The sequence below is a fragment of the Pinus tabuliformis genome, chromosome 1_2, assembly GCF_031772625.1.
Source record: "Pinus tabuliformis cultivar Carrire ecotype Pingquan chromosome 1_2, CPIR1, whole genome shotgun sequence".
NCBI classification, from domain to species: domain Eukaryota; kingdom Viridiplantae; phylum Streptophyta; class Pinopsida; order Pinales; family Pinaceae; genus Pinus; species Pinus tabuliformis.
This window is the reverse complement of record NC_142298.1, coordinates 304,009,966-304,037,826: the sequence shown is the minus strand read 5'-3', so window position 1 is coordinate 304,037,826 and position 27,861 is coordinate 304,009,966. Positions and strand designations below refer to the sequence as shown.

The 27,861-nt window shown below is 38.9% G+C and overlaps 2 protein-coding genes across 4 annotated transcripts; one reads left to right on the top strand and one right to left on the bottom strand.

Annotated features, from left to right (window-relative positions):
- Positions 1 to 490: 490 nt before the first annotated feature.
- LOC149205561 (UTP--glucose-1-phosphate uridylyltransferase-like) lies at positions 491 to 27,245 on the bottom strand. 3 transcript variants are annotated; one of them, XM_089395114.1, is made up of 4 exons: positions 3,390 to 3,526; positions 3,208 to 3,298; positions 647 to 772; positions 491 to 526 (listed from the first exon to the last, which is right to left on the bottom strand). In XM_089395114.1, the coding sequence occupies exons 1-4, from the start codon at positions 3,472 to 3,474 to the stop codon at positions 514 to 516; spliced, it is 315 nt and encodes a 104-aa protein (XP_089251240.1). In that variant the 5' UTR covers positions 3,475 to 3,526; the 3' UTR covers positions 491 to 513. The 3 variants fall into 3 exon arrangements, 2 of the variants coding, with proteins under 2 accessions (XP_089251240.1, XP_089251241.1); XM_089395115.1 differs by having other exon boundaries at positions 491 to 517; XR_016252471.1 differs by lacking the exons at positions 3,208 to 3,298; positions 3,390 to 3,526 and adding an exon at positions 18,238 to 27,245 and having other exon boundaries at positions 491 to 772.
- On the top strand, positions 8,224 to 27,410 carry LOC149205560 (pumilio homolog 1-like). Its single transcript, XM_089395113.1, has 4 exons — positions 8,224 to 9,859; positions 9,941 to 10,082; positions 10,217 to 10,324; positions 27,252 to 27,410. The coding sequence occupies exons 1-4, from the start codon at positions 8,265 to 8,267 to the stop codon at positions 27,393 to 27,395; spliced, it is 1,989 nt and encodes a 662-aa protein (XP_089251239.1). The 5' UTR covers positions 8,224 to 8,264; the 3' UTR covers positions 27,396 to 27,410.
- The last annotated feature ends 451 nt before the right edge of the window (positions 27,411 to 27,861 follow it).

The window sequence follows — 27,861 nt, the reverse complement described above, 5'->3', positions numbered from 1 at the left end:
TCACCAAAGTTTATGTCCTCAACCTAGGAACATTGAAAGAGGAGCATAAAAATGTAGCTCTTGCAACTCCATAGCAATTGCAGCAATAATCTACCATAAATTAGGGTGGCAAAGTAAAAAAAGAGAATAAATACAAAATTGTCTTTAGCCCTAACCTGAGATTCTGCTTGCCACAGTTTTTTCAATTTGGTTCATACCACTTCTAAAACCCTTATATTCTTCATCGGAATCCAAGGAGGCAGGCAAGAGAAGGGACAGTTGTTCCAGCGTAGCCACATCAGGTTTGGTGACTCTACCCTCCTCAGTATGCTTTCTAAATGACGATCTTCAGTTGCAACAAGTTGTAACTTCCTGAAACGATATGGTTTAGGGTCGATCAACTTCCTCAGACAGTGTCCCAAAACCTCATCACACCAATTTTTGAACCGTGTGACTTCTTCGTCTGATTCTGGTTCCTGAACATGATAGAAATAACTGAGGACATGAACCATCCTAATTCCCGCACCTCGGTTATTACCTGCAGATTCTTTATGAACAAACTGTCAAACAGCAAATAAAGAAAACAGAGCAACGAGTTTTTCTCTTTCAAGCAGCAAAAAACTAAAACAGAGCAATAGGTTAATGTTAGAATGATTCAAGTACTTACAGGCGATCTCTTAAGTATCTCTTAAGTACATATATTTGTAAATCTCGAATAGATTGACACTTTATCTCTATTTGCTTTACAATCAAGTCCAGAAATGTTAGGCCATTTCGTACTTCAATGACGGATCTGCAGATTAAATCGAATAGCTTAAATTTTAAGTCAATTTCAAAGAATTGCCAATCATCGCAAGAAAGAAAGTTTGCCCATTTTTTAAGACTGCCACATATATTACATTAGAAATCAACATACATGCACATCAAGATTCAAGATGGGGACCCATCTACGAGCCAAAGGGCATGCACACCAAATCCCCCTTCGTACATAAGCAATGAAAGCTAGCATATCCACTCAAGATTGCCCTTTTTCTAACATCGTATCGAACTATGCCATAGAATAACCCCCCATTATTTTAGAGGTTTTCGAAGATGTAATTTGGCCTTCCAATTAGATTAGAGGATTTAAATACAAATTAAAATAGATAGAAGGAAAAGGCAAACTGCTTGAATTTTTTTGGCAGCTTTAACCAGAAAAGTCTCATAGAACAGTACTAAATTATATCACACAAAATTTCCATCACAATTAAATAGGTCCTACAGTAGGCCACAAAAACTGAGAATGTAATAGCAATCTTATATTTTGATGGAGCATCAAACGGCAAGCCTAGCCTAGAAGTAGCAGGGAGTTTTTGAAGAGGAAAATATACTTTCCTTGCATTGGTTTACAATCAAGTTGAAATCAAGGAGGAAAAAAAGCCTAGCCTAGAAGTAGCAGGAAGTTTTTGAAGAGGAAAATATACTTTCCTTGCATTGGTTTACAATCAAGTTGAAATCAAGGAGGAAAAATTAGTAAGTTCGTGAATTTTTTAGGTAGCTTTAACCAGCCAAGTCTCATAGAAGAGTACTCAAGTATATCTCACACAAAATTTCCATCAGAATTATGTAGGTCCTACATTAGGTTAAAAAACGGGAAATGTAATAGCCTTAGAGGACAAGACTGGCCTAGTAGAATGGAGAGAATTCTACTTTCCATACATGATTTTACAATCAAGTTAAAATCAAGGGGATTGCACTACCATAGATCCATCTTAACCTTAGATCTTAACCTCTCAGCACTATTTTACATATAAAGTCAACCTTTTTTATGCCAGCTAGCCTTTTTTAGGTGTTACACACAAAAGTAATGAACATCTCCCCCCAACCATGCTATAGAGCTTCTCGCTTGCCATAGTGTAAAAGATTTTGATCAACAACTTAAACAAGAAGAATAATGATCCTTCATGAGAATTGTGGAACAAGATCGAATGGATAATAGAGGGCTTGGGAAACCTTGAAGCAATATGCTTCAACCACAACAGAAGATCTGTCAATCAAGTAGCCAATTCGCTGGCAAACAGGGCAGTATCAACTACAAAAGGCAATCAAGTTTTTGAATATTGAGGCCATTATAAAAGATCATGGCCTATGATCTCAAATATTTGGAATAGGAACGGAGGTAGTGATCATTTTACGATAAATGAAGACTGGAGAACAATAGAGATTGCCCATTACGTACAACTCAAGTGGATCAATCTCGAAAGAATGATAAATCAGGGGCTGTGATGAAGGACGTAACCCAGAAATAAGCTCAATGAATATACAGGCAGACCAAAGATAATCAGCGTTCTATACTGCAAACACCTATCTGTGGATATTAGCCTTGTTGACCATTTTCAATAAGGGATCAGAGATCTGTCCCCAATTCTTTTGATACAAGACACTGGTTCAACAAATTCATGGATTTCTCGGAGAGGAGGTAGAACTTCTAATCCAAGCAGCTTTGCAGGTCAACGTGAAAGAATTTAAAATGCGAAGGTATATTCAGTCGTGCAGAGGAACTTCAAGCAAGCCAGGTAAATTGAAACATAGATTTTATAACCTGGTGCAGAGGAACTTCAAGCAAGCCAGGTAAATTGAAACATAGATTTTATAACCTGGATTAGATTCTGGCAAATAGTCTATCAAGCATAAGGCCTAAACTGGTTGAAATAGTTGATATTTGCGAATGGATTGAAAGGAACTCTTTACATAATGTGCTATGGGACTCCAACAACCTGAGGGAGAAAGCCATAAATCAAAGTCATCAGATGAAGCTCAGCCTCCACTGCAGTGATGACTGCAGTCACATCACTGTAAGACCCTACAGCCTGCAAGGTAGATTCTGGATCTACTCTGATATGTTCCATAGAAGTCTCAATTGAATTTTTCAGTCTATATATTATAGTTTCTGTTTAATTTTGTATATTGTTATTAACTAAACTGTTAGAGGTTCGTATGTCTGGAAAACATACCCAGAGGCAATTTCGAAATGACTGAAGCAGATATCAAACTAAATATGCCTATCAAAATCCGCCCAGTTAATATCGGTGGCATGTTAAATGCAAATTATGTGTCTAGAGTGGTGGGCCCGCTTTATGTATTACTGGTAACAATCAATAGGAGGCAAACAAGTTCGAAACAGAGAATCGAGTTTGATGAATTTGAACATTGAAGAGTATGGAATATATGTCTGTTAGAAACACTTACTTGGGCCCAGTACAACCCATGGTTGTTCCCAAACCGCCATTAAGCTTTAACACAACAAGCTTGTCCAAGAATTCCTTGGTTTCCGATGAATCTGCAAATTTCATAAGAAACTATTTTTAATGCAGAGCTTTTGAAAATGGACCTGAGAATGATATTGTAGAGGCTAGAGCGAGAGAAATTGCCTCGGATTGCAGAGGCTTGCCGTTGGCCATAAATGCAGTTGCTGGAGCGATGAGGTTTAAAAAGACTGAGAATGAGTGGAGCCATGCTTTAAATTTGATGAGAAAGAGAGATGCTTCCGTCCCAACAAATCTCAGGGCCATTGACGCAGAGCTTTATCAGGTGTTAAGATGGACTTACAATGGATTGTCAGAATTCCATCTAAAGATTTTTTTTTTTAAATTGTGCAGCATTTCTGGAAGATAAAGAAATTGTTGTGGAGACGCTGGTGCAGATGTGGGACGCGGAAGGCTTCCTCAACAAGCCAGGGACACCTTATTTTATGGATGCTGGGCGGCAATGCATTGATGAACTGGTAAGAAGGTGCTTGGTGGAGCGTGTGGAGTATATTGTTGATGATAGTACTCCACGCTGTCCCCTTCAACTTGTAAGAAGCTAGACCAAATACTGGTAAAGCTATCTTTGGAGAACCCCCAGAATTGCTTATCGGAGTGACAGGAACACTTTTCCCTCCAGTACTTACATGAACACTGCCACCATCTGCCAAAACATCAGTTAGAGATCAAATGCGGAGTGAGAAAATCAGAATTCAAACAGCATCAACATGCTTTAGTGATATGAAAACTATGTGAACAAAGTAGCAACAAGATGGAGGGAAAGAAAATAGAAAACAGATGAATCAAACATTTTAGTGGAGTTGAAAGGGAATGAAAAGTTAGGAAGCAGGCAGCCAGGTCTCGCAAGGTTGGACCTGTTGGTATCCTGTATATCGGGTACCTGTAAGGAAATTCTTATTTTAATTAGATAGCGGTAGATAATGAAAATTCATCTAGACGTTACTGATCGCATTGAACAAAATCCAATAGAACAGGAATGCTTAATAACTAACTGGCCTCCACACCAACTTAATCAAGGATTGCACAAGTATAATTGATGGCATACCAAGCAACCGATAGCCAACTGATTGGCAACAGATCAATGCTTCTTAAGGTTTCCAGCTGTGGAAAGTCCTTGGCAAGATCTCCAATCTGCAACATCCAGTTAACAGATATTAATTTTAACCTCGCAATTGAAACTACACCATGAAATAAAACATTCCTCAAAATAAATGCATAACCGAATCTTACCTTGTCAGCCAGAGGTTCACGACTATATGGAGTTGCTTGCCCAAAATATTGAAATGAAGGGCAACTGTTTCCTTCACCATCATCACTAGAAAAGCCTTTTTGTGCAGTTTTAGAGTGACTTCTATTGCCCCACCATATTTTGAGTCTCACTCTGCTTCATCACTACTACTACTACCTTTACTACCTGTATCTCTATAATCATCACTTGCATCACTCTCCTCACCAGAGGACCTGCAAAAAAAAACAGGGCATGTTCAGGACTCAACTGAGCCAGCATGAATCACGTGTCCAAACGTTATCAAGTTTTAAATGATATTGCTCCAATGAAAGACGTGCATTAACACTGAATTGTGACAGGCAAAATCTTGTCTCAGATATGACACAACTGATATAGAGAGCCGCCGAAGCATGCAATATTTTCATCGTCTGGAGCAACATTAGAGCAGAATCGTTTGCAAAGATAGATTTCTCCAAAAAAAATTGTTAAACAACAGGAGCTAAATTGTTAAAGTTAAAACAACAGGAGCTACGGTGTATATTATGCCTTATTTACCATATTATTATTATACAAAAGCATTCAGCTGTGGTCAGATTTACAAAATATTAAGGAACCTCCCTTTGACATGACTTGCTATGAAAATAACTGGTGAATTGGATAATCTACCTGGTGCCAATATTAGGTCCAGAAGGGTGAGTGTAAAGTTGAATGGCAGAAAGAGATGGTACATAATACTGCATAACAGTGTCGCTTCTATTTAACACTATCGGTACTCCAGCACCATATGCACTCCACTCGTTGAATGACTCCCACAGATCACCAAGATTGAAGAAGGGCATGGATTTGGCTTTAGAATCCCTCCATCCTTTCATGAATGTCTGTGAAACCAAGAATTATTCCTATTATCAATGAAGAGCCAATGACAGAACAGCTAGAAAACATTGTGTTGTTAAAAATACAGGGTTCATAACAAAAGATATCAAAATCCTAAAATGTACATTTAGCTACAAGCCTAACATTACAAGGGATAAAATAAATACACTTGGAATACTAGAAAATTATCGGAAATAGACTGGAGGCTCATCACAATAGGGTTTCAAAGCAAGTACCTTGGGCAGATACTGAAGAGGAACTGTTGGAGTCGTAGATTCCAGACAACGATCCAGATTACAACAGCACGCCTTCCTTCCAGAAGCGGAAGAAACAGGAGAAGACACAGCCCTTGAACAAGCGTCTTGGATGGTTGTTTAATAGAAGACTAACCAACTGCCTTGCCTCTAACAAAGACTTTTTTGGATGTTGCACCTTCAAGCTCATCCAAGCCACTGTCATGAAATTGAGTATCTGCAAAAGATTCTAGCAGTTTCAAATCAACCTCAATTCCCATAACAGCATTTGTATTGAACCGCTTTATTTGTGTAGCTTAATTACCAGCTATAACAACCATTGGAGTTAGTATGAACTTAAATGTAAACTGGAGGCAATATCAGCAATGATCAGGCAGAATATGGTGATTTTTGTAAATTTAGGTTAAAATCATTTTTTATTTTAAAGAAAACTTAAAGCTATCTTGATTGAATGAGAGGTCTTCAAATTTAAATTTAGAAGAAACAGGTTAACCCTCTGAGACGCAGTATTAGAAAGCATAACAGCCCTTGATGCTACTATTCAGGCACTCAATTTTGGAGCTTAAATTAATAACATTAGGCCTTTTGGGGGTTTAAATAGAGACCCCTTGTCATCCAAGTTGTTGACCAAGTTTCTAACTGTATTATGTAAGGATTGATTCTCTATCTATTAAAACGGGAACTGCAACTGGTAATTCAGATCTCGGGTCAAATCATCAGTTTTTAGAAAAGCAGTCTACCACAAAATGGAAGACATTGTGGATTGCTACAGCATATTCTGAACAGCCAATTAAATAGACTGCCAAAAAATACAAATTCTGTGTAGTATCCTTAGGAACTTATTGGCTATTTGGCCAGATAAACGTTTCCAAAATTACACAATTTGGTTAGAAATTTTATTTTCTAGCGGAAAAACAATTTAGAAAGAAATTGGAAATTTATCCGAACGGTGCAATATTAACCATCAAATCTTCACCTGTCCTAAACACGTAAGATGCGTCCCAGCCACAGTCAGCTGTGAATCTGTCACAGAACATTTGATATAAATTATAGTTGAAAAAAGCAAATTGATTGCATGGCATCAAGAATGGATTTGAAGTCTGATCTCTATAAAACTACTTTTATTTTTAAAGTTGCAAATTTAATGGGTTTTATTGCACTAATGTTATTGATGTGTTTTCGTTTGAACTCTGATCTCTATAATGTCCTTATTTCTTCTGTTGGGAGATATCTGTCCAACCTAAATGGCTGCTAACAGAGGGAATTAACTTTGTTAAAATCTGTGAATTCAGTGCATGGATTTAACTTCACTTGGCACCATGCTAGCTTAGCGTTATTCTATTTCAAGGTCATATGCTATGCCAGTAAAAGTCAATGGTTTCGTGCCAAAAAAATTACAGGATTGTTATCTGACGGTTTTTGCTCATTTGTCAATTTATTCTTTTCTGTATAAATTTTGAAGCACATATCCTCTTTAATTTTTAGTCTTTAGGGGCTAGTCCTGACTCTTGATGCTGTGCCCTATACATTAATTGAATCATATCAACTGCTGATGCTGTGTCCCTTAATTGAATCATATCAACTTGTGATGCTGTGTCCCTTAATTGAATCATATCAATATTTACCTTGCACTCATTTTCCATTTATACATGGTTCTTTTGACCTCTATAATCAATCCCACACGAGGGATATGGGAACACTGGATTCAAAGACTTTTCAAAAGTTAAATATTGTTATTTGAGGGCTTTCACCCTTCACCTTATTTTTCTTTATGACTAGTCTTTGAAAGCACATGTCCTCTTGAATTCTTAGTCTCCAGGAATGTAGTTAGATCACACTTGAGATGACGTTGAAGATGTGGTATCTATTGAAATTGTTAAACATTGTTTAACATTTAAATTGGTGTGGTCTCATACACCAATTTGGTGTCTGGCTTGGCCATGACCGTAAAAGGATTATTATTATTATTACAACATGATGGATGCCAACTGTGTTGGCAAATTAAGCAAAAAACTGCTTGATGGTGTAGAGACGATAACCTAATTTAAGCTAATGATGATCCTGTTGCTTTGTAGTTGGTCTACTGTCTGTGACTGCATAAGGTTGTCTTTTACGTTGAAATGTAACTGTGCCAAGTGATCTACAGATGCAGTGACTTTGCCTTACTCTTGTTTTCTCAAACCGTCAACCGAGCTAGAGGAATTACCGGTTACTCGTAAGGTGCTGGCAACTTCTAATAAGAAAACATCTATGTGGTCCAATGAACAGCATTTAATGCTGACAGGACATGTAACTTTCAATTAACCTGGAAACTAATATAAGATGCTAATGTTACATATAGAATTAATATGTTCCATCACTGGATCCAACAAAGAAAGCATGCTTATATTCTTTGATATGAGTAAGTATTCACGTATTTGAACTAACAATTACATTGAAAATAGCTACTATATTTGACGATGGCGTGAGTTGGATGGATGTTGATTTCCAATCAACTGATCTGTTGTGGTACACTTAGCCAACTTATAATTATTTTCTTGTGCTAACATGACATTGTTTTCTTGTTTTAGTGACTGGGTCAAATTCAAAGCATGTTGCTTGAACAAAAGGTAGTATATTTAATTTATGGAGCTATATTTGCTAAATAGTAAATACATGCTGCAGGAAGATCTTGGGAGGTCTTCTCCTGCTCCTAGACATCCTTCCAGACCCGTGAGCCGCAATGCTATTGATGACGGAGTTGATCCCATTACTGCTGCTGAGGGACAGGTTGCAAACATGCGTCATGAAATGACTGGTGTTGAAAGCTTGCGATCTGGCTCAGCAATGCCACTGGCAAGAGTACAAAGTCTTGGTGCTCAGTCTTCTCATGCTTTTGCATCAGCTTTAGGTGCTTCTCTATCAAGAAACCAAACTCCAGATCCTCAGCACGTAATGACAAGGTCTCCTAGCCCCTGCCCTGCTGGAATGGGAGGAAGATTTGGTGTGGCTGATAAGCAAAGCGTTGTTTGTTCCAACTCATTCAATGGGGTTTCTTCAAATGTGAGTGAATCTGCAGAAATTGCTGCTGCTTTGTCGGGCATGAGCCTATCATCCAATGGAGTAATGGAAGAAGAAAAACATGTACAATCGCAATTGCAACAGGAGATGTCTGAACATCGAAATTATCTTTTCCATCTCCAAAGTGATCAGAACCAAAATCAGCAACATTCACAACTTGGAAAGACTCAAGTTGAATCTATACAGACGCCCATTTTGACGCAATCAGTGCAACAGTCTCTGACAGATCCTAACATGTCCTCTGTCACTTCTCAAGTGCAACGGGACAGTATTCGATCTGCACAACAATCTGGATCTCTTACTCGTGATTTGTCCTCAACAGCAATGGAATCAGCATCAGCTGCTGATGGTATCTCTAATGTTGAAGGAGCAAGTGGACCCTACCGCAATGCAAATGTTTCTAATATGTGTGCTCCAAATTATGGTATGAATGGGTATCCAATTAATTCAATGTTACCATCCATGATGTCTGGATACATTGCTCCAGGTAGTCTACATCCTACATTTGATAATGGTGTTGCTGGCATCGACTCAAGAAATACAGCAGGTGGTCTACCTGGAGGAACATCCCGAGGCACTGGAGATTTGCAGAGTCTCTATAGATTAAGTGGGCAGGTGGGGACTGGACTTCAAATGCCAGTTGACCCATTGTATCTTCAGTATTTGCAGAGGACAGCAGCTGAATATGCTACGCAAATGGCTGCAGGCTTGAGTGATCCTTCCATAGCAAGGAATTACATGGGAGGACCTTATGTTGATATGCTTGAACTTCAGAAAGCGTATTTGGGGGCATTATTTGCTCAACAGAAGTCACAGTATGGCCTGCCCTATTTAGGAAAAGGTGGCACTCTTAATCCAGCATATTATCCTAACCCATCCTTTGGCCTTGCAATGCCATATCCCGGTAGTCCTATTGCCAGTCCTGTGCTTCCGAGCTCTCCTGTAGCACCTGCAAGCCCACCTATTAGATCAAATGAACGGAACCATCGTTTCCCCACTGGTGCAAGAAGTTCAGCTGGAGTAGTTGTTGGTCCTTGGCATGCTGAAAATGGTGTAAACATGGAAGATGCATATGGGTCTTCTTTGTTGGAAGAATTCAAGAACAGTAAGACCCGGTGTTTTGAACTATCAGAGATTGCTGGGCATGTGGCTGTGTTCAGGTATATATATTTTTTCAACTAATGCATCTTTACAAGCAAACTACAGTAAATCCTATGAATCTAACCTTTTGGTTTTTACAGTTCTGATCAGTATGGGAGTCGATTTATTCAACAAAAACTAGAAACTGCAACAGTTGAGGAGAAAAACATGGTGTTTCAGGAGATATTTCCTCAGGCATTAACTCTTATGACAGACGTCTTTGGGAATTATGTTATACAGAAGGTATATGTAATTTACCTGTAAATTAAGCTTACAAAATTTGTTCTCTGCCTCTCTCTCCATATATTTTGTTTTGTATGTAACTTTATAGGAATCAATTTATAATTACCATAACATGATTGTTTGTGCTCTCTTAGTTCTTTGAGCATGGTACGGCAAGCCAAAGGAAAGACCTGGCAAACCAGCTTTCTGGCCATATTTTAGCTCTTAGTCTTCAAATGTATGGCTGCCGCGTAATTCAGAAGGTAAAGACATTTCAACCTCAGTGTTAGTTGTCGTTTCACTCATAACTAATATTGTCTTGCATTTATTCTGTCAGCATTACTTCAGCTTGCAGTCAATTCATAAATGTGTGGATACATGTGAAGATACAAATCAAGATGTTTGAAAAATGTCATTTTATTGCTGTGTAGATTACTTTCAAGTCCACATGCTTTAGATAATATATTCATTGAACAGTTTATAAAGATAGATGGAAAGAAAATTAAATGAAATGGCATTATATTTTGTTTTCAGTGCAACACCTTCAGGATACTTCTTGGACTTTCTGTCTAGCAATAGGCAAATCTGTAACAAGTAAAAACAATGGTGGAATACAAATGAGGGTTAAAGTTACAATATCAATTTTAATTACCTAAAAGCAGTAGGTGAGACAGGCAAGAACCCATAATTTTACATCTAGTGGAGTGCTGAAGTTTTTGCATTTCACCCTAACTAGGTATAAGTAAAATCAAAACAAAAATACTATTATGAAGGCTGCATTACAGTGCAGTCACGATCCTCCTCACACAGTGTTGGGCAAAGACAAACATACTTGCATAATAGATGCTGTGATAGATACACAGATATGTATCTCACACAGTGTTGGGCAAAGACAAACATGCTTGCATAATAGATGCTGTGATAGATACACAGATTTGAATTTTGAGTAAATGAACCATCACCTGTGTTGCTGGAGGTCATTGAACATATATGTTTGCTAGAAGGCTTCCCTCTTCAGAGTTTAGCAACAAAAACAAAGTTTTGGTAATAGACATCAGCTTTACTGTGGGTTATTTAACCCAGTTGTAATATATTTTTACATATGTGATGTTCAAAATGAGCTATGAAAACAGAGTCAGGATACTTATTGGACTTCCAGACTAGCAGTAAGGAAATATCTATTGAGTAAAAAAAATGGTAGAATACAAATGAGAGTGCAAGTTACAATATCAATCTCTAAATACTTAAAAACAGTCAGTGAGACAGGAGGCACATACATTTCACCCGAACTAGGTTGAAGTAAAATCAAAACAAAAAACATCAGATTATTCTGGAAGCTATAGTACAGTGCAGCCTCGACCCCCCTCATGCAGTGTTGAGCAAATACAAAAATGCTTCCATGATAGATGTTGTGATAAATACACATATATGTACTGAGTAAATGAATCATCACATGTGTGGCTGGAAGGTGTTGAACATATATGTTTGATAGAAGGTTTTTATCTTATAAGTTAAGCAACAAAAACAAAGTTTTGGTAAGAGACATCAGGGTTACTGTGGCCTATTTAAGCTAGCTAGTTGTAATATCTTTTTACATATATTATGTTAAATATCAGCTTATGCAAATGGAGTCAATCAAATAATTGGGACTCCTTATCTTTGAGAATTTTACTGTTATAAGCTAAGTAACCTGACACGGGGATTCAGGGTTCGTAGGATACGGGTATTCGAGTGTTGGATTCGGACACATTGACCCCCCGGAACAGGACACGTAGGATTCCTTATATATTATTTTATTAAAAAGTATATATATATATATATATTAAAAATTAGATATTTTTGACACATTCTCATTAATGATACAAATTCATTGATTTCAAACATAGATCTTCATATAGATCTTAGTTTTACTGTTTACAAAGTAAGTTAGTAACATTATAGCATGCATAGTACATACAAAATTCAAATACATGTCACATAAATCATGATTCATAAATGAAAGACAAGATAGTAAGATAAAGACACTGACAGCTATAGTTTTCTCATTAAGTCATCAAATCGAAATGTGTTACATAGGTAGTGCAATGCCGATGGCAAATAGAAATAGAAAATATAAAACAACTACAGGTATACAAGCCTCAAGGCAGTAGGTAGCCCATGACTCATGAGTCATCAATCCTCATAGTCATCATCAGAATCAGCGTCAATGTCCTCATCATCATGGTCACCAATACCACTGCTCTCCTCTGCATCCTCCTCCTCCCTTGTATCCATAGTCGCCTTTGCATCTGCTGGTGTGGAGGATGACCCCTCTAAAATGCCACCGTCATCAAATCTAACAGGCTCTAGCACTGGATCATTGAGATCCATGTTGGCTAATGCCAACTCAACACTGCTGTCTAGACCCATATCATCAGGAAAGACATCCCACATCTTTGTCTTTCTCCTCAGCCACTCTTCCCTCGTCCTGTAAATAGGACGAAGGTTGGTGTGCACATACACCATTGTCTTCGCCCTGGACTGCTCAAGCCTGCTCTTCTTCACACTATACAAATTCCCACATGTGCTCCAATTCCTCTTGCAACAAGAGGATGAAGTCACTTGAGAGAGGAGCCTCATGGCTAATTGCTGAAGAGGAGGGCTTGTTGCCCCATGATTTGCCCACCAAGAATAGGGCTTCTTAGCCCCCCTGTCTCTAGTCACATCATATCCTGCAAATCGACCAGTGCCAATGGAAAACTCTGCAAAAGCATCCTCCACCTCATCAAGCAATGCTCTATCCTGGAAAACCCGCTTGAATGCATCTTTCCTCCCTTGTGAGATTTCACCATCCATGTGAGGAGGGAATTTGTGGGAAGGTCCACCATTCAGCCACTCATGGCTGTAGTATTTTGGGTTCAATGAGTAAGCCAAACAATGTAAAGGTGTGCAATTCTTGTCCCATTTGCCGACAAGAATATCCTGTATAGTACCACAGAAGGCCTCTGGTGATGTCTCATACTCGGGGCACTCACTCTGTAGAATAATGCTCCTCACAGACTCAATCATGGAATCCCATCCCTCACAAACCTCTCCCAGGATGGGTTTGCCTTTATTTGCAAATCGAAGCAAAGAAATGATAGGGTCCATGATCTGAATAATTAGATCTTCTCTCTCCCACCAAGTATCATCTAGCATTGCGTCCTTCACTCTTTTAGAGGCTACTTGATTTGTCTTTCTCCAAAAAGACCAAAACTCAGAAATAACCATGGCCCCAAGAGCGGTCTTGACCTCCCTCAACATCTTCAACATGATGAATGAAGAGGCAAACCGTGTATCAACAATCTTCAACAATTATAGATTGCTGTACTCCTTGTAGATAGTGAGGGCATTTGTATGATTTTGCACAAAGTTATGGATATGTCGTGCATCCTCATTCTCAATAATGTTACCAATCCAAAGCACATCAGAAGCAATGGATTTTAGTGCTAAGTTCAATGAATGGACAATGCAAGGTGTCCAAAACACTTGTGGATATTTAGCTTCCACAATCATGCTAGCAACCTTGCAAACAGGTGCATTACTTGTAATGATTTGCACACAAGAATCAACACCTACATTTTCAATAACTTTAATAAATAACTCACCCATAAATTCTGCATCCTTGTATTCTCCAACTGTATCCACTACTTTCAAGAAAACTGGACCATTCAAGGAAGACACCATGAAGTTCATGAGTGGGTGTCGTGCTGAATCTGTCCATCCATCAGAAACAATGCTAACCCCAGATGTTGGCCATGATGCTTTAATAGGCTCAAGCATTTTTTGCACCTCTTTTTTTGCCTTCGTCAACAATGTGGTTTTAAGCTTCTCTAAACTAGGAGGCACATACCATGATGGAGACCCGTGAGTTAGAACTAGACACATCTCAATTAATAGAGGTGAGCGTGCAACATTAAATGATATGAAGTTTTGATAGAAAAAGAAGGCAATGGTGAGATCAAGCTCTTCCTGTTTCTCTTTTTGAAAAATCTTGTCCATTGGACCAAGTGAAATTGCTTTTCTTTTTGCTGCTTGTCCCCCAATAGAACTCTCAAATGGAAATTTGATGGTGCCTTTCCTAAAAAATGGAAGGGGGTCTTCATTCTTGGTTTTTCTTGATTTTGCAGCCACCTTTGCCATACCAACATTGAACTCTTTTTCCATTTCTTTCCTCTTTTGTAAACGGAACAGCTTTACAAGCTCCAACTCCACAACCTGGTAAAGCCAACAAATGGCCTTTCACACGAAAATATGTGCTTGTGAAAGTATTATTGCAAAAGTTGCATCTCCAATGCACATTGCCTTCTCCCTTCCCCTTGGTGCTTTGCCCATCCTCTCTTGTGACATATTTCCACAAGGGATATTTCTCAATGTTGTCTTTAGGGGGAAGTATTCCCTCAACATTACTTGCAACAGACTCTGATGATTTTGGGGGAGGAGGGGCATCTCCAATGGGGACATTCTTTCCCTTCCTTTGCCCCCTATCTGCTGCCCTTGATTGAGCCATGAATACTGTAAAAAAAAAAAAAACAAAACATGCACAAATTTGTAAAAGAAATGCATATACAAACTGCTGTAATAGAAATGCAAAAAAAAATAGAGATGAAATGCACTTACCTGGTGATTGAATTTCCTTGCGGAGTGCTCCACACCCTTAGCTCCTTGCCCACAGCTCAATGTTTGCAAAACTGAATGAGAGAAATGGTAAATGAGTAAAAGAACAGCACTGTTTTATGCCGTGGGTTTCACTTTTTTGGGATTCGAATCCCAAAATCGGGACACGATGTGTCCTAATGGGACACGACTGGGAATCGATCGTGTCTCGTTAGGACACGTCGTGTCCCATTTTGGGATTCGAATTCCCATCGAATTGTGTCCGATTCGTGGGATTCGGACACGTCGCCTATTTTGTACGAATCCAGTTTCAGAGGTTATAAGCAAGAGGAGATGCTGATTTCTTTCGTAGCAAAACTTCCTGATTTCTTGGTTCAAATTGATGTTAGTCCCCATTATTTTCTTTTGCAACAAGCACGGGTTGCCTCTAGCCATGAACAAATCTATGATAATTTTTATTAAATTGGAATCACCTAAATTTGAAAATTTCTCTTACAGACTAGAGGATATCTTATTTCTTTCATGGTGAAGCCTCTTGATTTCTGAGTTAAAATTCCTTTTTTAAACCGGAATGAGAATTTTCTGGAGAATCAATAACTTCAAAACCTCAATTGCCAAGATTACATCAGATTCAACTATTTCATAAATGCCACAACAGGCCAGTTACAACATGTCTCTGGAGACTTGAATCCATGCAGATGGGGAAACAAATTGTTCACCAAACCACTCAAGCTAATATCCTTGACGATTTCTCAGTTAAAATTCCTGAAAGGGCAGATTTCATCTATTTTCCAACAGAGAAGAGGAAACCTTATTACCTTCTTGTCAATGAATTGAATTATTCATCTATGATAATATTATAGTGTCGCTAACAATTTTACACTGAAAGCCAATCAAAGGAAGTGTTGCTTTCTAATCAGAATATTGTATATATTGTAGCACGTGTTGACACTGCATCTAATTGTCTTGTACATTACAGACTTAATTAAGGGAAGCTGCTCAATAAAAGTATTTCAAAACCTATTCCATTAATTCTAGCAGTAGATCAAGCAAACATCATTACGTGCTGCTACAAAGCACTGCATACATGTGAATGACTTGTTGTTGATGCTAGCTTATATTGATGGGTGAGGATAAAATGATGTTCGATGTGGTTTTCATCAACTTTGAGCATGGAGATACTTAAGAATGACAGATGTAATCAAAGATTCCTACTCTCTGTTGAATTTTAGGGTGGTAGACAACCATATGAGAGGTATTTAGGTGGAGAGGATAAAATTTTGGTTTCATTAATGATTCTGTGGCATGTACATAAATCTTTCCCACACTCGTCTCATTACGATATATAACATGCCTAAGTGGTTGTGGTACTATGATTTAACCACCTACCCCCTAACCACAGCATCTAAATATTACAATGGCCACATATTGCTAGTACGAAATGACCATTACAAACCCCTAAATATTATGGCATGTTAATACTTTAACACCCCACCTTAATCAACATGGAAATTTGGAAATAATATTTTCAACTAGTCCCCCATAATACAAAAGCCCAAAACTTACACAAATAAGAAACTTACAAACTGAAAGATGGCTACTAAGTTTTGATTACTGATATGCATCTACTGAAGCACTTGAGTAACCTGCTGCAGTGCTCTCTGCTTCCTTATTATGGTACCCTATTGATAAGCCATGCTTTCAGCTTCTCTTCATCTTGAGTTTTGGGTCTCTTCATTGCTGATGTATCAGATTCTGTCAATGTTGCACCAAGTTTCCAGGATGCAAGAATGGGGAAACACACATGGGGTATGTATGGAGATGTCCCACACACTTCAGGGAAATTCATGGGGGATGGGATGTCATGGTCCTTAACATAGGGGGCCCCATCTCTAAAATTATTAAAACAGAAAATCCAAACATAACAATTCATCATATGGCTTTAAAACTCGGAACCAGTCTTTGACTGGTCACCTTTCAAACCGGGTTTTGAACCGGACTTAGGTCGAGTCGGATTGAACCAGATTGAATAAAACAGTTTAAAACAAAACATAAAATAATTAACTTCTAATGAAAAAACTATTTTTAAGATTCCAAACCTCTAGAGACAAAATATTCAAACTTTTTAATGTACCAGTATTTTACTATTTATGTTGCATTTATGGTGTATGAATCAATGTATTTCATTACTGAATTTTAATCTTAATAATGTACAAACTTGAATTTAGTGCTATTTTAATGTTTACTGTATATATACCCCAATGTCTCCCCTAAATTTTCCTAAAATTTGAGGGTACTCCCACACATCCCCCCTATTATATATAATTTGCTTTTTTGTTTCACCAATGGTGCACGAAACAAGAAGCAATTGAGAAACAAAGAGTTAGAAGCATCATTTTTAAAAATTCCTTAGAAGTGAAGTTTCCAAGAAGTGTCTACATATACATGTGTGTTATATTGCATTGATATTTAAAAAAATATCTAGAATGCTGAAGTAGGAAGATTGAAAAGTCCAAATTCAAAACACTAAAGTCCAATCTATCATCTATAGACTATGACAAATAAAGTAGTGAATCTATCTACTATTCTTTCTTCCTTACACCACCATGATTGCTGCATGGGCCTACATGTGGTGGTAGTGAAGTAGATGGTGGTAGTGGAACTGAAGACCTTGCTGTTGCCGCTTAAGTCTTGGACGTGGGGACCATGGCACTAGATAGGGGTGGCATCTTAACATGATCATCTTTGTCTTGGAAAAGAGCATTCTCTAATCTCTAAATTATCCTCCTCTCCATCCAGCGTCTTTGGCTTCTCATAGTAATGGGACAACACTTGCAAGTTCTAATGAACACAAACCAAGCTCTCTACTTGATTTACATTCAACCATTTCTTTTGACACTATGGATGAAGGTATAGGTCCTCCAACACCTCTTTACAGAAGAAGTGTTCATGACTTGTGAGAGCACTCGTATTGCCAAACATTGTAGCTATGTAGTAGCACTTCCATGCATGTTCCACCATGTGGGAGAAGACAAATTCCCTCAATCTTTGACTGCATGGTTGGTCCTAAAGGAACTAGTGCAAAGGATGTAGTTGCTCAACTATGTTTGTATGGTGTCACACTCCTCATCAGGGACTAATTTCTCTAATGCTTTCATTTAACTAGCTTGAACATCTAGATCTTGGTGTAGCTTCTCTCTTGGTTCCCCCAACAGGTGCTTGTGATGAAAACCATGATACATGATAGTATTTAGGTGTAGGAACATATGCTAAGGCATGTAGTGGAATGTTTTGTTGAAAATTGGCAGCTTTGGTATGGATTTCCTTATCTAAAATCTCATTTATGAAACATGTGTAAGAGACCTACCCTAGGGTCTGCTAGCAGATCTACTTTCTTCTGAAATGAAATGTGATAAGAGGCGATAACTTACTTACACGACTTTTAAACAAATACAATTTTATCATTTCATTCTAATCAGCATAAATTAAGGTGAATATTTCATTCTGATAAAATTTACAAGAGTAGTCTATGGAGGAATACCTATACCGATGGCTGATGGAGATACCTTTGTCCTGTTGCTCCTGCTGAACGCTCCTCTTGACGGACCCAACTTGATTTACCTCCAAGCCAACTAGGAAATAATCCCTAGCCCAAGAAACCTCCACAGATTCCCTAGCCCTCTGAGCCCAAGTCCAACCAGATGTAGTGTGTGTGTGTCCAGGATGAATGATCCAGACCAAGATAACGATACTTCCCTCCTCCCAACAATCCAAAAAACCTCCACAGGTTCCTAAGGTCTCCAAAAACACAACAGGTCCAAACAATCACAACCAACCCCACAATCATAAGCAAGACCCAACATTCCCCCCTTTATCTCCCTTCCCCCTTCCCTTTTTATACCCTCATTCCCTTCTCCATCTCAACCACCTCTCATTAATGTCATTAACTTCTCATCCATCCTTACAGTTGACTTCTCTTCTCCCAAGTAAAGCTGGGAGTACATTTGGAAATGTGACATGAATATAAAATTGGGAATTTAATGGGAAAGGACCATGTTTTCTCCCAAGTAAATCTGAAAAGTACATTTGGGAATGTGAGATGAATATCTATATTGATAATTAAATGGAGAGGACTATGTCTTCTCCCAAGTAAATGTGAGGGTACATTGGGGAATGTGAAATGTAATTACATGGAGAGGACCATGTCTTCACCCTAGTAAATGTGAGGGTACATGGGGGAATGTGAAATGAATATATATATTGATAATGAGCTGGAGAGGACCACGTCTTCTCCCAAGTAAATGTGAGGGTACATTGGGGAATGTGAGATGTAATTACATGGAGAGGACCATGTCTTCTCCCTAGTAAATGTGAGGGTACATTGGGGAATGTGAGATGAATACGTATATTATTTGAAATAATGGAAGGAGACCATATCCTACCTAATATTCAATTTGAGAAAGTAAGTGGGGAATTTGAATAATGGAAATCATGAATTATATATTAGACCAATATTTCTCATTATTTTCAGATAATGTAAACATTAACAAAATTTGCAGGATAAGATTTAAGTGGGGCATTACATACACCCCTCCTTCAAAAAACTTCGTCCCGAAGTTAGAATGAAAAGATGCAAGGAGTTTGAAAGCATAGCAAACCAGAGAGAGTTAGCAATAAAATCTGATAAGTCAGACAATGACATTACTTCCCATCAACAGTCTCCAACTGATCTATATCCTCCTATCCATCCTGGCCTACTTCCGTTCCCACCTTATCCGTCCTCTGCTGCTTTATCAGTGGCAACGGCCATACTAACCACTGATAAAACCGACATGGTGGAAGCGTCGAATACATTGACCTAACTTCCCTAGTAGGCAACTGGCAATCGTCATCACATGTCTAGGGGAGCGTGTCCACCACTGCCCTCCCACGATTCCAGGTTTTGGAGGATACACGGTGGGAAATGCCTCCACCCCTCCTGCAGAACTTGGGTCAATACCCTAATACGGACCACACTACAGCACTGGTTGGACTTTTCATCGAATAATCCAGTCAGGTCGTCTTGCCACCTGTCATTTGCATTTTACTCGTGTCATAAGAGTGCATATTAAGTAGATACCAAATGTAGTAAAATAATGTACATTATACCTTCCTCATGAGATGTCTCGTCCTTCCCTCTTGGCTATCATATAGTTCTTTTCCCTCTGCGGGTTAGCTCTTATTCATGCATTTATATAACAACAAGACATATAATCATCACATTATTAAGTCTAGTATCCATGTGTCAATCTGGGAATTCTCACTAAGTCATTCATTTAAATAAATGATATCCACTTGAGCTATATATGGACCAAAATATTTTTGATAAGTTACGCACTAGATAATCCATCACTAAGTGAGTCATAAATGTAGTCCATACATCAATCATTTCTATCATCAATATCAAATCTATCAACTGATTCATATAAGTAGTTTTATGTGTCAAACCAAGTGCATCAATATTATATGTTCATAAATAAATAACATGGAACTGCAAAATAGAACCTTAACATAGGTAGCTATCTAAGTCAAAATAGGCATCACAGATGCTCAAAAAAGTGAGGGGTAGTCACGATGCATAGTCTCTGCATCTTCCCAGGTAGCAGATCCCGGGCTATACTTGTCCCATTGGACCTTAACTTGGTCCACCGTGCGACATCTGAGCTGTCGAACCCTACAGTCCAATACGCGTAATGGTTCTACCATTATGGTTCCCATGTCCGAGACCTGCAAGTCCTGCCAATCCAGTTTGTGAGATTCATCAGAAACATAATGTCGTAAAACAGATACATGAAAAACATCATGAGTTTTATGCAAATGGGGTGGCAGTACAAGACGATAGGCAACTAGTCCAATCTTCTCTTTGATCCTAAAAGGTCCTACGAACCGAGGTGACAATTTCATCCCCTTCCCAAACCAGATGGTGCTTTTGTTGGGCTTGGAGGGCTAGGGAACCTGTGGAGGCTTCCTGGGCTTGTGGCTTACCCAGTGAAGACCTCAATGTGTCCTCATGAGTTAGACTTCAACTAGGACGAGTTATTTCCAGTTTACTGGAATAATCATCAAGTTAACATGCGTAGAGTTGGAGCTTCAGTTATATAGGAGTCTTGAACAATCTAACTACCAAAAAGAGGTGGTAGTGAAAAGTTCAGTTAGAGTGAGTTAGCCTTCAACCTTGATTAGGATGGATCAAGAACTCCAGTGTTGATTGGAGAGAGAAATAGTATCAGTTTTAGTTAACTCATCAATCAAAACTTGACTTCTGAAATAGAACTGAGCCCCCTTGCATGTTTGAATTGGGCCCCTATAAAGAGGACGATGAAGGCACAAAGAATTCATTGTTTTGTGCACAAAGGTTTGTGAGAAGACAGAGCTCACGAGTTTGTGAGATAGCCTTGATTGTGGAGAGAGCAGGAATTATGTCATAAGAAATAAGAGGCACAAGTGTGCTAGGATTTAGGCGCTGGTTGTGTGTAGAGAAGAGGAGCTGGGTCCTAAGAAATAGGAGGGAGGAAGTGCACAAGGAATTAGGGATATTACCTATAAAATAGGAGCTGATCTGCGCCAGAGAATAGGGGCTCATGCGCTCTAGGAAATAGGGACCTAGTGCCAAGGATTAATGAGCTTCTAGTGCACAAAGATCAAGCATAAGAGAGCAAGTTTTGCAGAACAAGTCAAGGAGGCAATAGCGGAACAATTGTGTGCTAGATGGAGGAGATCAAGCAAGATCAAGGCTAGCCAAGATCAATTGTATCAACTGAGAATTGTGTGAGAAGCAAAACACTTTCTCAAAGAGACAAATTGCTTTGTAATAGATCCAAGTGTTTAAGAACAATCAATAAAATGGCCACATCATGCAAATAGGTTTTCCTTGTTAGGTTTCCTTAGAAAACAATTGATAATTTGTGCATGTGTTTTTATCTTTGTGTTTTTATTCCGCTACTTATAAGTTGTTAAGAAGCTATATATCTTGGTGAAAGTTAACTAAGCTTCAGTTTCGATTATTCATCTAAGTAGTTGTAAGGTTTCATGGAAATTTAACATGGTGTCAAAACAAAGATCAATATGAAGACCAACACCAAATTGATCAGTCAGTGAAGTGCGCAGATCAAGCAAAAGCCTTGCACTAGAGTTTGGTGTGCAGAGTAGTTCTTTGGATAGCAATATGGCGTTCCAAAGACTAAGGTCAGAGGATAGTTTAGAGGGAGCCTCAAATTTTCGCTCATGGAAGGAGTGGATCTCAGTGGTGTTGGAAGAAAATGGAGTGCTCGAGTATGTGAAGCAGACAATAGCTTCACCTCAAGATGCCCAAGAGTTGGTCCAACATAACAAGAATGACACCAAGGCGAGATGAGATGTTTAAAGTCATCTTAGATCTGTATTAGGGTTCCAGTGATGCCAGGAAGCTTGCTCTCAAGGAGAAGATAAGAAGTATCCAGATGAGCAAAGGAGAGCCCATCATCACGTATCTTTTGAAATTCACTCAAGTTTGAGATGAGCTAGGTGGAGTGGGCATAACTGTGGCAGACATCAACCTTGTGATTATTGCGCTTCTAGGACATCAAGTCTTGGTATAGTTTCTAGGTTGTAGTAAGTGGCAGAGAAAATATTCCCAGTTGGAAAAAGTTATGGAGTGACTGTGTTCAAGAAGAAATTTGGAGAAGGACGAGAGCTGGTAGAGAAACTCTAGTTGAGGACAAGGAGAACTTTGCCCTGGTAGGTAAAGGTAGCAGAGCCAAGGGTAAGAAGGGCCAAGGAAAGGCTAAGTCTAGAAGATCGAGAAGAAGAAGGATATGAGCAAGATCAAGTGCATCCATTGCCATGAGTTCGAACACTATGCCACTAAGTGTCCTTAGTCGGAAGGAGTCCAGTAAGGATCATGTAGCTGTAGCAGCTGAGGTAGATGTGTTTTCTACTCAGTTCGAGAGAGATTTCTCATTGATAGCTTGCATGGAAAGCTTAGCAGATAACAATGTATGGTATATTGATTCAGGAACATCCTTCCACATGACTACGAACAAGGAGTATTTCAGCCACTTGAAGGAGAGGGACACGTCATTTCACGTTGAGCTAGGAGATGATGGCAAGTTCTCAACTAGGGGAGTTGGTACTGTTAGTTTTGAGAGAGAGTGAGGTAGCTCTCTCCATCTTAGAGATGTCCTCTATGTTCTAGGCTTAAAGCAAAACCTTGTTTTAGTAGCTACCCTTGAGGACAAGGGTTATAATGTCATCTTTAGCAGAGATAAGGCTTACCTCAAACACTTAGCTTCTTTATGTAAGAAGCAGATAGGTGTGAGGAAGAAGAATCTGTACCTGCTACAGGTTGAGACAAGCACAACCTTGAGCAGCAAGGCAGGAAGTGCGCAGAGTAGAGACATGAGGGTTGAGGAGAGCAGAGCTCTGAGGGAGTCCTTAGAGCAAGAGAAGTTTAGAGCTCCCAAGAAGGAGCCTCAATCATTATCACAGTTTGAGTCTTGGTTAGCTGGCAAGTGGGCCGACCAACAGGATGATGAGGAGAAGAGACCAAAGCGAGTGGAGGTAGCCACTCAGTCAAAGACTCCTAGTATAGGGAGAGTTTGATCCAAGTCGGTAAACGAGTTGTTTAAGGGGGATCAAGAGAGAGTTGGATCTCCTAGGACTACATTCAATCAGAGTAAACAACCATAGAGATAGACGGGGTAGATGGTACTTATGACTGAGGTGATAGATTCAAATCATAGGAACATGATTGGAAATAACAGGTCTTCAGATCAGATTCCGTAGCAGGAAGCAGAGAAATCTTCTAGTTCAAAGGGAGTAGCTGCAACAATGAATAACATGGTGGTGTGGAAGATAGATCCAGGTGGACGAGGTTCTTCTTGAAGTACCTTCTTCACTAAGAGGGAGTGTTGAAAATGTTAGAAGCAAGGCCTTTTGGCTTGTGCCTTAGCCAATGAAGACCTCATATTACCCTCTTGAGTTATACTTTAGTTGGGATGAGTTATTTCCAGTTTACTGGCATAATCATCAAGTTAACATGCATAGAGTTGAAGCTTCAGTTATATAGGAGTTTTCATCAATTTGACTACAGAACGAGGTGGCAGTTAGCAGTCTAGTTAGAGTGAGAGAAAGAGTATCATTCTCAGTCAACTAATCGATCAAAACTTGACTTCTAAAATAGAACTGGGCCTCCTTGCATGTTCGAATTGGGCCTATAAAGAGGAGGACAAAGACACAAATAATTCATTGTTTTGTGCACAAATGTTTTAGACAAGACAGAGCTCACAAGTTTGTGAGAGACCCTTGATTGTGGAGAGTGCATGAATTGTGTCCTAAGAAATTTGAGGCACAAGTGCGCTAGGATTTAGAAGCTGGTTGTGTGCAGAGAATGCAGAGAAGAGGAGCTAGGTCCTAAGAAATAGGAGGTAGGAAGTGCACAAGGAAATAGGGATTTTTCCTATAAATCAAGACTTGATCTGCTTTAGAGAATAGGGGCTCATGTGCGCTACGAAATAGGGACCTAGTGCACAAGGATTAAGTAACCTCTAGTGTGCAAAGATCAAGTATAAGAGAGCCGGTTTTACAGAGCGAGGCGAGGAGGCAACAAATGAACAATTGTGTGCTAGAAGGCTGAGATCAAGTAGGATTAAGGCTAGCCAAGATCAATTGTATCAATTGAGAATTATGTGAGAAGTAAAATGCTTTCTCAAAGAGACAGATTGCTTTGTAATAGATCCAAGTGCTTAAGCACAATCAATAAAACAACCACATCAAGCAAATAGGTTTTCCCTGTTGGGTTTATTGAGGAAATAAGAATGTCAATTTGTGCATGTGTTTTTATCTCTGTGTTTTTATTCCACTATTTATAAGTTGTTAAGAAGCTCTGTATCTTGGTGAAAGTTAACTAAGTTTCAATTTTCAGTTATTCATCAAGTAGTTGCAGGGTTTAATAGAAATTTAACATTGCAAATCTAGGTTTTGCAATCTTAAGCAACTGCAACTTGGGGTAAGTGTCATAAAAGTAATTGACCCTTGTATTCCCTATGACAAATTTATTGAGTTACTTCCCTCTCTTGTATGGATGGTTAATCCATCCACATTCTCGATGCTTGACAATATCCTGCATCAAAAGCTTCAATGTTTGCACCAAGCACTTAGGCCAAAAGATGTGTGAATTAGTTTGCTCAATGACTTTCCCCACCCCCTTACAATTTGTTGCATTATGAGTGATTACTTAAACCACATTAGCAGGACCAACATCATTAATTGGTTGTAATAGGAGATTTGCAATGCTTTGAGAAGACGCAGTGATTGAGGAGTCATATGTTGTAAGAAAAACTACACCCTTAGCAGAAATGCTAAGAACATTTATCAAATGTTGGTTTCTAACATTTGTCCAACCATCTGATATAAAGGATACCTCACAATCCCCCCACTCATCTGTAAATCTTGTCAAAGATCTATGAATTTTTGCTTTTTCTTTGTCTAATAACAAAGTTCTAGCTTTCCCATAGTTGAGATCTTGTATCCTTATGGGACTTTATTGATGGCCTTAAACAAATTATGCCAGTAGGGGGAGTGAAATTGAATGGTATACCACAACACAAGGTAACTGTAACACTTTTGCATTCATGTCATCCCTCCCACCAATATTAATGACACCTGCTATTGTTATACTATATTCAGAGGTCCTAGAAGAAGTTACATGAGAAGATGATGCTGTGTGGTCACCACCACCAAATCTAGAGATTGCATTGGATTAGAGTTTTTGTTTCTTACCATATTTTTTTTGCGCAGCCTCCTCTTTTTTGGTGCATTTTTGCCTTTGTTCCATTGATACTTTAGGGCAAATTGAGATCCCTATGGCACACTTATTGTCATCACTCTCCATTACCCCACAAAGATGCCTCCTCACATGGGTATATGAAATGCTACAAGGTTTTCCACCATGACAATCATGAGGGCATGAAAATTGGAAGGTTCCATGCTGCCCCCTGACCCCCTCCAAAGTTTCATCACAAATATCCACAAGGGTTTCAATGAACCTTTTCCGCCGTGTATTTCATTGCCCTCTTCATCCTTGTACCCTTCAAACCCTTCCTCATCATCATCCTTTGGGTCACTACGAGTGTGATCACTAGCCTCTTTTTCCATTTCTTTCCTTCGATGCCTAACCCCACCAACACCAAAACCAAAAATGGAATGATAAGCCAAAAGAGCTCCTTTTTTCTCGAAGCCTAGATGGACAACTTGCAATAAAATGAGGAAGGAGAGGAATGGGAAAGAGAGGAGAAGAGGAAAAAAACACAAACAAAAAATACAAGAAAAGGAGGGAGTTGGAGTTTACACTTACCTCTTTAGCTCTTCAGAAGTTGAGGTAGATGCAGCCTTTGTTATCTCAGTGAAGCTCCTCTTTCTTCACTCATTCAAGCTCCTCTTTCTTCACTCATTCAAGCTCCTTTGCACTCTTCTCCATCCTCTTGCAAATGTGCCCTCAATACTCTGCTATCACCTTTGCTCTTTTTCCTCTCTTCTCCAAGCTCAAGCAAATAAGATGAAATAATGAGGAAAAGAAAGGGGAAAGAGGCCTCTTAACTTCATCCTGCCCCCTCATCCTTAAATCCACCCTAGGTCCCACTCCAACCCATGAGTTAAAGATAAAAGAAAAAAAAATTCAAGTTTGTGGAATTGTGTGGGAAATGTTATGGAACCATGGAAGAACCATGTTCTGAACTGCCGTTCCATGCATGTTACCATGTATGGAAATGTTATGGTTCCACAGTGGTAGGGAGTGTGAAAATGGCAGATCCATGGTTCCAAATTTTTGGACCATGGATTGTTGATGCTTTGGCTGTGGGCTTGTATGGACCACAGTTCTGGCCTTCAGACCATTGGGGGTTGGTTTCTACAACACTGTTCTTCATTCTTACACCATTGAGAACTTTTTACACCGCAGGAGCTTTGTGAGACATGAATGTTGTCCAATTGTGACCTCATGACTGGTATCACTCTGATGCCATATTGAAATTTTAGGGTGATACACAAATATATGAGAGATATATGGCTGGAGAGAAAAACAGGTTGATTTTATTATTATACTTCAGCTTAGACATTTTTTTACACAATCATATTTCATTGCAATTTATAACATCACTAGGTAGATACAATGGTTTGAGCTCGTAATCCCTAACCACACCATCTAACTGTTACGTGAGTCATGTCCCTAATATAAATGACATAATATAAACACCTACATATTTTTAGAGTGACTACAATATTTTCTGTTTTTAAATGTTGGATGTTCTTGGCCCATTTACTATTTTCAATGTTTTGTCAAATTGGCAGCATGCTATGATTGATTGCTTTAACTGAAGCATTATTTGAACTGCATTATGAACACTGTTGAAACTTGAGACCTTTTGGCTCATGGGATCTTTGAACTGAATTATAATTGCTTAACAGAATCATGATTTAAACTCCATTATGATCATTGTTAAGACCTTTTGGTTCATGGGATCTTTGAACTGGATGTTGCAGGCCATCGAGGTTGTTGATGCGGATCAACAAGCACAGATGGTTTTGGAGCTAGAAGGGCATGTTATGCGCTGTGTTATCATTTCATCTTTTTTTGGACAAGTCGTCGCCTTGTCCACCCATCCATATGGATGTCGAGTCATATAGGTGAACACATTTTTTATATTACTAATCAGATTCTGTTACTTATATTTTGGTGATTTGTGTATACTAAATCCATATATGTTTTCTAAAATATTTTTCTAACAGAGGGTGCTGGAGCATTGCACTGACGCAAAGACAGAGCATTATGATGGAAGAGATCTTGCAATCGGTCTGTACTCTTGCACAAGACCAGTATGGGAATCACAGCAAATGATGTGTACCATCCATCAAGGCCTTCGTGAACAGATAAAACCTGGACCACTATGTTTGACAAATTTTGAGCTTCGCTGTTCACTCTTGCAGTAAAAGCAATTGATTAAGAAGCTTGCTTGACTGAAAAGCATGCCATATATTGGACACGGCCCTGAATAAGGGGTCCTGTGTCTCGAAATCGAGTTCCAAACTCTTTTTCCTTGTGTCTTCAAAAACAGTAGTGGCATCTGCCTGTTTTCCATGACGGCAAAGGTTA

What these genes read in the sequence shown, in the direction of transcription:
- LOC149205561 (XM_089395114.1), bottom strand. Translation starts at nt 3,474, where the DNA reads ATGGCTCCACTCATTCTCAGTCTTTTTAAACCTCATCGCTCCAGCAAC. An exon ending in GCAAGCCTCTGCAATCCGAG is followed by an intron (nt 3,299 to 3,389) that starts GCAATTTCTCTC and finishes TGAAATTTGCAG; the next exon opens with ATTCATCGGAAACCAAGGAA. An exon ending in ATGGGTTGTACTGGGCCCAA is followed by an intron (nt 773 to 3,207) that starts GTAAGTGTTTCT and finishes TTTAATCTGCAG; the next exon opens with ATCCGTCATTGAAGTACGAA.
- LOC149205560 (XM_089395113.1), top strand. Translation starts at nt 8,265, where the DNA reads ATGGAGCTATATTTGCTAAATAGTAAATACATGCTGCAGGAAGATCTT. An exon ending in GGGCATGTGGCTGTGTTCAG is followed by an intron (nt 9,860 to 9,940) that starts GTATATATATTT and finishes TGGTTTTTACAG; the next exon opens with TTCTGATCAGTATGGGAGTC. An exon ending in GCTGCCGCGTAATTCAGAAG is followed by an intron (nt 10,325 to 27,251) that starts GTAAAGACATTT and finishes TGGATGTTGCAG; the next exon opens with GCCATCGAGGTTGTTGATGC.